This window comes from Mustela lutreola, chromosome 8 (assembly GCF_030435805.1).
Source record: "Mustela lutreola isolate mMusLut2 chromosome 8, mMusLut2.pri, whole genome shotgun sequence".
Lineage (NCBI taxonomy): Eukaryota > Metazoa > Chordata > Mammalia > Carnivora > Mustelidae > Mustela > Mustela lutreola.
Window position 1 is genome coordinate 113,598,399 of NC_081297.1, and position 12,439 is coordinate 113,610,837.

The following is a 12,439-nucleotide window of genomic DNA, read 5'->3' on the forward strand; positions in this document are numbered from 1 at the left end:
TCATGGTATCTGACTCTCCAGGATGCAGTCGCTCCTTTCATATTGGCCAGTCCTACGGACTTTCTTACCTGGGTGCCCCCACACAAACTCTCTCCTCTGAGGACAACGGACTCTTCTTGCCCTCTGTCTCAGACAGACTATCCCTAATGGTTATTCAAAGTACCTTCTCATACTCTTTTATACAGCACCTTATTTTCTTCTCCTTTTCCCTTTCTGGCACCTGTCACAGGGCTTAATGATGAGGCAGTTTTATATCCAGAAGAATAAATTTTTGTGTTTTTTTGTGTGTTGTGTTTCCCCACCCCCCATACCCTTGGCTTCCTTCAAACCACACCCAGGTGACAAAAAAAGGACTCAAAAATAGCTGAAAACCTTTGGCTGTTCTGCAGAAAGAAATGGCAGCAGTGTCTTCCATCATCCAAAGATGAGATAGAATTGGGGCTGGGGGGACGGCAAAGAGGCGGCCGAGGGGCTTCGTCGACTGGATAGACAAAAAGTGAAAGGAGGAAAGTTTCCAAGGTGGCAGGGGAGGATCGGAAGGTGAACAAGATTCAGCACATGCTTGCCTAAGACTGGAAAACCAATTTGCCCCCAGCCTCTGAGGCTGTCCTATTCCATGGTCTTGGACACTCATATGCCCTCTGGATTTAGCACCCTGCAGAAGGCTGTAGAAGGCTGGTCTTAGGCTGATCTTATTCCCTGGAACTTACAAAAGTGACCTTACATGGAAAAAGGGGCTTTGCTGATGTGATTGCATTAAGAATGGAGAGGAGGGGATTATCCCGCACAATCCAGGTGGGCCCTAAGTGCAACCCCAAGCGTCTTTATAAGAGGGAAGTGGAGGAAGGTTTGACCGGGGAGAGAGAAAGGTAATGTTACCATGGAGGCGAGAGATTTAAGCGAGATAGCCACAGGTCAAGGAATGTCTGCAGCCACTAGAGCTAGCGGAAAGAGAACAGGATTGTCCTCTAGAGACTCAGGAAGGGGTAGAGCCCTGCTCACCCCTTGGTTTTGGGTCATTCAACTATTGTCAGACTTCTGGCCTCTTGAACTCTGAGAGAACTCTTTTCTATTGTTTAAGCCATCAAGTTTGTGATCATTTGTTGGAGCAGCCATAGGACTGCTCCTGTATCAACTATCTGGAGTGAAAATCTCATTATTCTGGCCAGTGTAGAACGGAACTCAGTCATCAGGGTGATTTCCTTCAGGTTGGAGAAGTGACAGATATATCATCAGTACCATATAGATTTATGTGTATATTCTCATTATCACTATCAGCATCACTTTCCTACTCTCTACCAGGCAGAAAGTTCCATGAGACTTACAACCTTTTTTATTTTGTTCACCATCTGTACCCAGGGCTTTGCTCAGCAGCTGTCATATAATAATTGCTCTACAAATAATTGTTGAATGAATGAAAAAAAATTGCTAAAATAGCACAAAACAAGGAAAACACAAACAACAAATGGTAAAAATAACTGAGCAAGACTGCACTAGCAACTACAGAGAACCATCAAAAACCCATTGTCAGCAAGCTAAGCAGAGATGTAGGTCAGTCTGACCCCATGTGTAGGAGTGCTTTTGAGCATCTAGATATCCTTTATTACTGCCTTAATGTGAGTATGTCCTGGCACTGAGCCATTTTCAGTCAGTTTTACCAGAACAATCTCAGGATTGAGATTTGGATGCTCAAATCTCAAGTAGAGCTGTTCACGTCTGAGAACCAGTACTCACAGGGCCCAGGGCAGCAGGCTGAAACCACACGGCGGGAAGGCAGCTGCTATAGCCTGTGAGCTCTTGTCACCTGTTCTGTTGGGGTGGCCGACCTCACAAGCCACATCAGGACAAAGGGGATCAGACCACTCCCTGCTCAGCGTTGCCACGTACTGGAGGATATGGTGCCTGGTGCCTTGGGTGTGTCCCTCCCAAGGTGACTGGGATAATAAAACAACACAGTTGTATTTCTCATGGCTCCTTTACAGTTGTGAGTGGAGTATCTCATGAAGACATCCAGAGAACAAAAGTATTCAGTACTTAAATGAGGTTCGAGCTTGCACTCCTATTTAATTATAATGGAAACAATCTGCCACTCAGTTGCCAAGAAAGGTGAAGAATCTGGAAAGGCCTCCTAGGCAGAAAGAAGAACTGAGGAGAATAGCTTTCCTCGTGGCCCCGTGGTCTACAGCGGAGCTGGGGACTCTCACCGCAGGCCTCTAGGGAAAGTGAAGACAGAGGCTCTGCCTCTCTGCCTTCCCCTGCTGAGGTCTATGCCTGCTCCCTTCTAACGGGCAAGCGACATGGGCAGGGGTTGTGGGTCAGTGGGAGCTGTAACGGGTGTTTCCGGCCACGCTGTGGCCTCTGAGATTTCTGCGTCTGGCACAGAGTGGACTGAAGGGTTAGCCAGCTGTGGAACAGCTCAAATACATTCAAACTAAGCTCTTCAGGCCCCTTCCGTATTCTGAGCCACCTGATTTCAAGTAAACGCATCCTTTTCCAAGACATGACTATTTTTAGGAATGTTTCTTAAATTTGAAAGGTCAAAGCCCCTTGTGAGAGTCTGAGAAAAAGGACAGGCCCTTTTCCCACCAATAATGCACTTACGTAAACCCATAAAGATACCTTGATTTTTTTCCTACAGATAGAAAAAAATATGAATTTATTAATGGCTAAGGTATATATTTACCTTTATGAATGAATAAGGCCTGAGACTGCCTGAGTTAGAATTTCCAACTCTGTCATTCAGTAGCTGTATGACCTTGGGGAAGTTGCTTGATTGCTCTCTTCCTCGGTTTCCCCATTTGTAAAATAAGAGTACTAATAATAGCACCTACCACAAAAGATCATTATGGGGAAACAACAAATTCATTTTGTAGAGTGCTTACAATGGTGTCTGGTGTCCAGCGATTCGATATGGAGCCTTGTCTACGTAAAGGGACTGTTCAAGGCTGAAGGTAAGGCAATGAACAAAAATGTGCTATCGTGAGTGCTGTGAAGTGTGTAAGTCTGACGATTCACAAGCCTGTACCCCTGGGGCCAATAAAACATTATATGTTAATAAAAATAATTAATAAAACAATTACTACTGTCATTGGGCCCCCATTCTGATGTGGAGCTTAAATTTTCATAGAAATCTTAATACATTTCATAGTAACTTTTAAAAATTATTTTATTTGTGTTTTCTCTTGGTTCAGGTAATGGGCAAGTAAGATTTTCACACAGATTTCCCTTCTGGGATACTGTAGCTCTTCAGAGCTCAAATCTAAGGAATTCTAATTTTTGTTTCGCCCTCATTCCACACCTGACAGCATTTCTGCATAAGTAATTTAGACTGTGACTACTCACCCTGAACTTGGCATAGGTATTTGTAAAATGGGAAAAAAGCCAAATTCCAGGAAAACAATTTATTCTGTTCCATCCCTAAACTTTTGCTCATTCATCTGTTATGCTTAAAAATCAATTAGCACTGTGCATACACTGTATCAACAGCTTTATTTAGGATTAACTACAGAGCTGGGCAAATTTAACTGCAATTTTCCCACCAATGATGCTCTAAAAACACGCATGGATTTCAGAGGCTAATGAAGGCCTCTTCCCACTAGGACATATTTTTAAAGTTCTGGTGCTTGTATCTTTCTGTCTTCTGCTGTTTGCTTCCCACCTGCCCTCTCTTCCATCAGTACCAGTAGGATATCCTATTTCAAGTGGATTCTTTTGAAATTTCTCTGTTTAAAAAGGATTACTAGAAAATAATTATAGAATCATAGAAAGTTGAAAAGCAACAGAGAGGGAAGCCCCACGCACCCTTTACTCAGCTTCTCCCAATATTAGCATCTTTTAAAAGTATTGTTTAATGTTAAAAATAGAAAACTGATGTTGGCACAACCCATGGAACTTACTCAGATTTCACTGGGATTGACTTTTTAAATAACTAATAGTTAACATTTGGTAAGCATCTGTTATGATCACAATAAAGACTGGAATTCAGTTCCCGTGTGTGTATTTCAGTGTGGGTTTCTGTGTAACCATTTCTGTGTGTGTGTGCGTGTGCGCGGTGGGACGGGGAACAAACTCTGGCCGAGCTACCCATTTCATGCTCGACTCTTCTGAGGAACAACTGTGAGAATATCATGTAAATGCCACTCATAAATTATAAAGTTCTAAGTAAACAAAGTATCATATTGTAGTAGCTTCCTAATTGTTCTGTTCAGGAAAAATCTCGCATTAGTCATGTGTGCACAGAGAGTAGTTGGAACCTACTTACCTGTATAAAAAGGGGTGTGTGGGGGTGTGTATAGTGGTCTCAGGGAAATTCCATCTGAGGGCACAGAATCACCGTTACAGAGTTAGAAGGGAACCTGGGGCCAACTATTCCAGCTCTCTACACGTACTCTAAAATACTCCTTCAAGGTGGTTCTTCTGTTCTCTGATCAAAACTTCAAATGATGGGCACACACTGTTTCAGGATTCAGTCTTTCCCCGTTTATAGAGCTCTATGTGTTGAAAAGCTCTTTAGTATAATAAGTTTGAAATACCTTCCTTATGACTTCTACCCAAGGGCCTTGGTTCTGCCATCAGGCACCTCACACAAGGCAGGATGACTGAAGACAAGCATCATTCCCCTAAATGTTATCTTCTCCATCCTAAACAACTCTCTTCCTTCTTTAACATGTTCATTGGATACAAGACTGCTCATGTCTGGATGGACTTAATTGTTCTCCACAGGGATGGAACCAGGGCTGGAGCACAATGGGGTGTGAGCTGAACAGCACATTCCAGAGCTGGACCAGTTTCCTGCCATGTCTGTACATTATATTTGCATTAATGTCCTGACACTCACATTAATATGTTTTTGTGTTGTTCTTTTTATTTTTTCCAACTTCCCTCATATTCCTCTTGAAATCAACTGAAATCCCCCCATTTTTTTTTTTCCTCTCTGGTTTTGATGTTTAGTCATTCCTCTCTGATTTTGCACAGAGGTAGCTAGTATTGTGGGCACAGGAGCAAGACCTCATGTAGGTTCCCATTAAATTAGGCCTATTCTTGGGGCACCTGGGTGGCTCAGTGGGTTAATGCCTCTGCCTTCAGCTCAGGTCATGATCTCGGGGTCCTGGGATCGAGCCCCGCATCGGGTTCTCTGCTCAGTGGGGAGCCTGCTTCCTCCTCTCTCTCTGCCTGCCTCTCTGCCTATTTGGATCTCTGTCTGTCAAATAAATAAATAAAATCTTTAAAAAAAAATTAGGCCTATTCTACCATTCTACTGAGGTTTTTATTTTTACTATCTGGGCTTTATCACTAAATTTATTTATTGTCTTTGCCGCCTCCACAATGGCTGCACCCTTTAAAAAAAAAAAAAAGGCTTACACGCTTGAGTCCTTTCTCAAAATTGCTGATGACATACTTGGGCAGAGAAGGGTGAAAAGAAGATCAATACAAAGCTATAAACTCGAACAGTAACATTTTGACCCTCTGTTAATGTTAGATTTTAATCGAGCATTCAGCTCTGTTTTTACTGAGGATTGACATAAGAAGTAGCCCTACACAAAAGGCCTCTGTATTTTCTAGAAAATCGTATTAGGTGATTCAATGTCCCATTTGTAAGAATCCCATGGGAAATTTCTCCGAAGCTCAGGTTTAGAGGGAAAAAAAAAAAAAAAATTCCCTCCAATGATAGCTGAGCTGGTATGAGTTTCCTTCTGTTTTGTCTTCCAAGACACTAAGAGAGAAACTGAAAATCACCTGCTCCATTGCTGTATCTTTTCTTTATATCTACTTATTTATTTTTCCCTCTTTCCATCATCCCACTTTATTACCGAACGTGCATTTTAATAGTTCTATATATACATTTTTTTTTTTATCAGACATTGTGACATATCCTTTCTAAAAGGAGGCAGGGAAAAAAAAAACAAACATACATAATAATCAAGACATACTTTCAAATATCTTTTCAGATGTATAAAGACCCATGGAATAATTTCTTCACTTTTTAAGTAGGACTTTAGGAAATGTTCCCCAGAGTACTTGTACTAAAGTAGTTTAGGTTTGCTTCAGCCCTTCAGATCACTTTATTCTAATTTTTTTTTTCTCAGTTTATAATGACATGTTCTCAAAATCTCCCATAGTAATTTCCTCAAATGGTACTTTAAGGTGTTAAGAGAAATAATTTGATCATTTGCCAATCTTTCCTCTTTTTTAGCTCTTCCATTATGGGGTTATTATTATTTTTTCTAATTAAGTACTTCTATCTGACTGAAATTTATACTGAAATGACTTCTGGATTAGGTGTTAGAAGCCTGGGGTTCTTGCATGGGATTAATTACTCTTTGCATGGCTAGGAGAAACTCAAGAAGTTTCTCATCTACAGAATGAAAACTACCTCTTAATGAACATCTAGTCAATATTAGGCACTCTTAAAATGTATACAACTTACTTTTAAAAAACTTTAAAATATGTCGCTTATAACATATAGTTTAAATATATGGATGTGCAATACTTGAAACCCTAATTTGAGAAGCTTAAACCAGTCCAAGAGCTTGGCCACCGTAAAAGCATTAATTATACGATTTCACTGAAAAAATTATGCTTTGCTTATTAGCAAAAGTATATCAGAAATGGATTCAAAATTGGTGAAACTAGTGACTCATTAACTACATGATAAATGGAACTTCACTGGTAAGATGAAGAGTTTTAAGTATACGTGGAATATTAAAGACTTTTGGAGACACTCACCATCTTTGCACAAACAGGGTGCAAAAATCTTGAGGAGGCTCATAGCCCATACCATAGGATTAGCGGCCCAAGTCTGATCACTAAAGCTTCTGATTTCTAACTGCCAGTTTAATAGGATCTCTCATTGTCTGAGACTGAAGGTAAGGGTAGCAAAATCCTGGCCCTGGAATGTTGTTTCATCTGCTTCAAGTGAACCTCTTTTCCCAGGAAATGACTGAAACATCTGAATGGACAGAGAAGTAGAATTTGATCAACTTCTGAAAGAGAATGAATAAGTGCCTTTTTGCTAACATGTTTGCTGAAATAGGCTTACATGTAGGGGCGCCTGGGTAGCTCAGTCGGTTAAGCGACTGCCTTCCGCACGGGTCATGATCTCAGGGTCCTGAGATCAGTCCTGAGTCAGTCTCCCTGCTCAGTAGGGAGTCTGTTCTCTCTCTCCCTCTGTTCCTCCCACCTGCTTGTTATCTCTCTCTCTTTCAAATAAATAAATAAAATCTTCAAAAAAATAAAATAAAATACACCTGCCTGTATAGTAAAACTTGCCTTAAGACATACTTTTTAGCAAGGCTAGCATTAATAATCATGGGGCTACCGCTAACCCTCTTCTACATTCTTCAGTAAACACCCTTCCTTATTTATCAAAGGGTGTTTCACCAAATTATGACAGGACAGTTCTTAAAAGACAGTCTGCCTCATTTTAATCTTCATCAGGGCCCTTTCTTACAACTCCCCTTATTGTGGCTAGGGAATTCAAGTGTGGGGGATGTTAGCTTATAATCATATGAATTTTGAGTGATAGAGACTGATGCATCTGATTCCACTCTCCAATACCCCCTGCAGCCTCCCAGATAAAGTCACATGGTCACTGCAAGGAATAGACGAGAGATTATGAAATGCCTACATCTGTTTCCTTGCAAATACATGGGTTAAACAAAGGCTCTTTAGCTCCCTTGACAGATAGTTAAATGTCAACCAACCACCCATTAAATCGATTTCATTGACATTTATTGTTGCTATATATAATCACAATTTCTATTAATGTATTTTTGGTTCTTTCCTGTACTTTTCATTTTTTAAAAAATCTATATTTTCTTTTGATCTTCCCTATATTTTCGGATAAACTATAGCAAATTCATACACTGAGGTACAGATTACTTTGTGACATACTTGAATGACCTAGGTCTACCAGAAAGTTGGACTCTGAAATGATCAGTAGAATGATGCTTTGAAAAAGTCATAGTTACCTAAAGGTCAACAAGAAAGCTCATCGCAAAGCATTGTTACATAGAAAAAAGTAAATGAAATGGTAATTTGAGAACTGGAATGCTGAAGGGACATACAATTTTCATGGATTGATGATTTTTATGGCCATCGATGGTCAGCAGAGTTGAATGAGTAGTCTGGGGTTCTGTAAAACTACTAGTTAGGACAAAAAAATAAAAAAAGAAACAAACAAAATACAAGATATAAATACACAAGAATTTACCCTTTCGTTACCAATATCACAATCCAGATGTGTTTTATTTTAGATGTTGGGTTCTAAGCAGAGATCAACATGGCCACAAATAACCCAGATCTAGTTGATTAATTAAAATCTTAAGTTCTCAGGAAAAGCTGTTAGGAGAATAATACACAGGTGAACACTGATCTGTTCCTATTTAAACTTCTGAAATTTATGCTTTTCAATTATTTTTGATGTAAGTAAAAGTTAGGAGGAGAAAATGATTCAGATAAAGCTATTTCTTAAGCAAGTCCTTATTACATGTGGAGGTAATGGCATCCAAAGAATGCAAGGGTATGAAAAAAAAATATGTTCATACTTGTACTTTAAAATGTTACATATTTTAATCTGCCTTAACTTCATGCCAAAATGAAAATATACAGGATGAATATATAACATAATCAAGCTTTTTTGGGGAAGAGCTAATATATTTTTATTAGAGCTGTACATTAAGGAATTAGCTGTGCGTTATCTTTTTCATTAAAATTATCCTTCCTCTTTAATTAAAATAAAAAATACAGGGTGAGGAGTTTTATCTTTATTTCTTAAATGCATATATTTTTCTATAGTAATTTGAATAAAAAGTGCCTTGGGATTATTATGTTCTTCTAAACATGAAATCCATTAGAGTGTCGTATCGGGGAAATTTCTACTACTTGGGATGACTCTTTGGGATGGTTTTCTAACTAGTTCATATTAATCATACCCAAACCAACGAAACAAAACCTGAAAACTATACAAAGTGACTGCTTTTGTGGGTTTCCCATCCATCAACACGAAGGAAGCCGTTTGGACGCAAAATTCTGATTTCTTCTGGGTTTTCAACATTGACTTCAGGAACAGCAGGGGGGAGAAAGGTGCTCAGGGGAGAAAACCTCTGGTTATTTTAGGAACATACCACTCCGTTCACTGATAGCAGCTGGTCTCCCCTTTTGAGGCCTCCGTGTCTTTCGGCCACCCCTCCAGGAATGATGCGAGAGATATAAATGGGGGAGTTTTGCTCCTTTCCTCCCATCACGTTAAAACCAAGGCCTTCATCAGTCTTTGGCAGTTCGACTACCCGAGGGTGGGAGTGGCCTTCACTAGCTGCAAAAGCTGCAACTGTTGCCTGAAAGAAAAGATGGTCACTGGGTAATAAAACGAGGGAAATAAGGCTCTTCATACGCTTTGCAGTGGGTAGGGTCGGGCACTTCCTCTTATTTTTATAGCATTCTCCTGTGGGAAAAAAGAACACGGTGGGGAGGGAGCTTGCTTCGCTTAAATGTCATCTAGGAGTCCTTTCTTTGGCAAAGCCCTAACTGGCTATTTCCGGCTTTCTAGAATTCATCCATTCTGATACAAATGTCCCCTTTCACCAAACTCTTTCCCAGGTACCTGAGGCAGCTGAAATTCCTCCTTTTCTTGCCCTCCAAAATAGGTTGGGTCCATAGACTACCTCCACACCCTGCGCGTGCTCTAATGATTTTGTGTACATGTTGACCGTGAGCCCCAGAAGGGCAAAGATTACGTAATCTGCTTCTTTGTGTGACACAGTCTTGCCCAGTGCTTGCCCATAAATGCTCATGAATATTTACTCAATGTACTTAGAAGCACTTATACATATAAACTCTGGCGGATACGTATATAATCTCACTCTGGCCTGACCACTGGCTTAGCAAATTGAGTTTTGAGGGTTCTTTTTGGTTTTTGTTTTTAGGGTTTCCTTCTTTCTTTCTTTTTTGATTGAGGATAGTTAGAGGAAAATAAAAGCTAAAACAATAGATTCAAACAGATTATTAGTATTTCACATCAATGTTGGGCATTATTATGAGAAGTCTTCTTATCTGGTAAGGATATTTTACATTTAATATTTCACCTCCTGTGGGGTTGTGGGCAAAAATGAGCAGTCTATGGTTTTATATCAACACGTCCAAAATTTCATTTACTATAGACATAGTTTTAAGACTCATCTATTAATTTTTAAAAAATAAGTCGAAAACACAACTTACCATTAGTTCCTACCCCTCATGGAAAGAAAAGAACAGCCCTGAAGTAGTTTCTACCAAGAGAAGATTCTCTATCTGCTTCCTCTTTTCCACTTGCATTCACCTGCCTTAACCACAGTTGATTAGAGGCCTACCATGAAGTGATTTACTCCACACTCTGAAAGTACTGATTGCCAACTACCGTCCATTCTTTTCCACACACAGCATTGTCACATCAATTGAGCATTATACTACTGTCTGCATTTAGTGAATGATATGGAAATAATGGCTTGTTTTTAGCTACATGCATTTGCTCATGCAAACCTCATCGTCATGCATAGATTTTAATGGCTGACATGGATGCAATGCAGACAGCCCAGAAACAACCAGAAAATATTGTGCTATTGCAACAGTATGCTGCTATCCTGCTGTTCTACATGAATAAGAAATGAGAATGGTAAAACACTACATAATTCACTTTCCCCTTAATTAAACCATGTAGGGATCATTTTTCTGTGTGTGTTCCACTTCAGTACAAGCAAAGCAGGATATAATGATAAAAACACTCTCTTTTTGTCTGGGTTCAAAACAAAACAAACCAAAACAACTTACAAATCTACCATGTTCAGTTACAGAATGACAATTAAAAAAATCAGGAGAGAAACCAAACGAGGTGATATAACACAAAAGAATTCAATGGAAAATGCTGATTATTTTCACCAGTTCTTGTTTCTCATACATTATTAGAAAGAGAAGAGCTTTTGAAAAGCAAGTTGTTGTGCACCTATTGTAACACCTCTGTGTTTGTAAAATAAGAACTGCATCAGTGGTCTTAGTTTAAAACTGTTGTTTCCTAATGGTCTATTTTCCAGATAATTTCATAATCCTGTTGCTATAAGAGTTCTGTTAGGGACAGAGTTCCATTAACTCTGCAGTTCCATTTCTCTGCAGTCTCTGGATTTGAGTCTTCAAGGAACAAATGTGGTCAGTACCACAAAAGGTGATGGGCTTTCCCTTTAGGTCAAGGTCACATTCTTTCCGCAAGCTACCCACAGCGCTGAAGATAAGGAAGAATGCTAGGTCAGTGGGTTTCAGGGGAGTTCCCTTCAAGTCTGCTTCAAGTCAAATCTTTTGACTTGTGCAAATAAATCTTCATGCACTGAATAGGGAACAAGCTCTTTTGGATCAGAGACATGTGTCAGAAAACCACATATGATCTCATACAATGAACCAGTAGATTTGCTTGTGCCAAATGGACGTTTAGTGAGTTTAATGAAATCATTCTCCTTTCTTAAGCTACAGAAGCAGCAGAAACGTTCAATTGTCCATTAGGATTTTTACCTGGGAAGTAGTACTGGTTCTAGACTCTGGGCTGCCACTGATGTCTAAATTCTCTTACAGTGTACACACGAGAATACCTGAAACACACACGCGCACAATCAATTACTAGATCACTGGGGTCAAGTATACTTTCAAAGTTACTCAAGCCTTACCTTTGCTGTGGCCCTGGCACGGAATTCAGGACAGCCATTAACAGTGATCGTTTCGTGCATGTATTGATACACCTAAAATGTTCACATTAAAAAAAAAAAAGAATGGGTAAGAACATTACGAATATCAATTCTTTCATTGCGATAGGATGACAAATTTTCATCGTAAAACCAAGTTCTATGTCACAATGCGAAATAGCTCTGGGTCAGTTATCCTGGTGATTGGGACCAAAAGTCCTTCCTTCCTTCCTTTTTTTTTTTTTTTTTGGTGGGGGATGGCTGCAACAGAGAAGACGACCATTTTTATTATTGGCTATCTGCATTGGTCAAACATAAAAACTTTTATATTTAGTTTTATAAAAACTACTTTGTCAGTAGGAATTTTTACCATTTCATAAAGTGCTGTCTCTCAAATATGTGATAAAATTATATATATATATATATATATATATCCTGAATCTAAGGAACACTTTAAATTTTTTTTTAAGATTTTGTTTATTTATTTGACAGAGAGAGAGACAGTGAGAGAGGGAACACAAACAGGGGGCGTGGGAGAGGGAGAAGCAGGCTTTCCCTAAGCAGGGAGCCTGACATGGGACTCGATCCCATGACCCTGGATCCTGACCTGAGCCAAAGGCAGATGCTTAACGCCTGACCCACCCCGGCACCCCTAGTAAAGTAACACTTTAAAAGTACTTAAAATGTTTTTTAAATTTTTTAAAAATTTATTTTTAAAGTAGCACTTTAAAAATAATTTT

General features: G+C 39.5%; 1 protein-coding gene across 3 annotated transcripts in view; it reads right to left on the reverse strand.

Annotated features, from left to right (window-relative positions):
- The window catches only part of LIN7A (lin-7 homolog A, crumbs cell polarity complex component), a 153,719-nt gene that overhangs the window by 28,935 nt on the left and 112,345 nt on the right, over positions 1–12,439 (reverse strand). For all 3 annotated transcript variants that reach the window (XM_059186446.1, XM_059186445.1, XM_059186447.1), the window contains exons 3-4: positions 11,685–11,756; positions 9,126–9,335 (exon numbers count right to left, since the gene is read on the reverse strand). In XM_059186446.1, coding sequence (XP_059042429.1) covers positions 9,126–9,335; positions 11,685–11,744 — 270 coding nt within the window. In that variant the 5' untranslated portion in view covers positions 11,745–11,756. The remainder of the gene's footprint in view (positions 1–9,125; positions 9,336–11,684; positions 11,757–12,439) is intronic.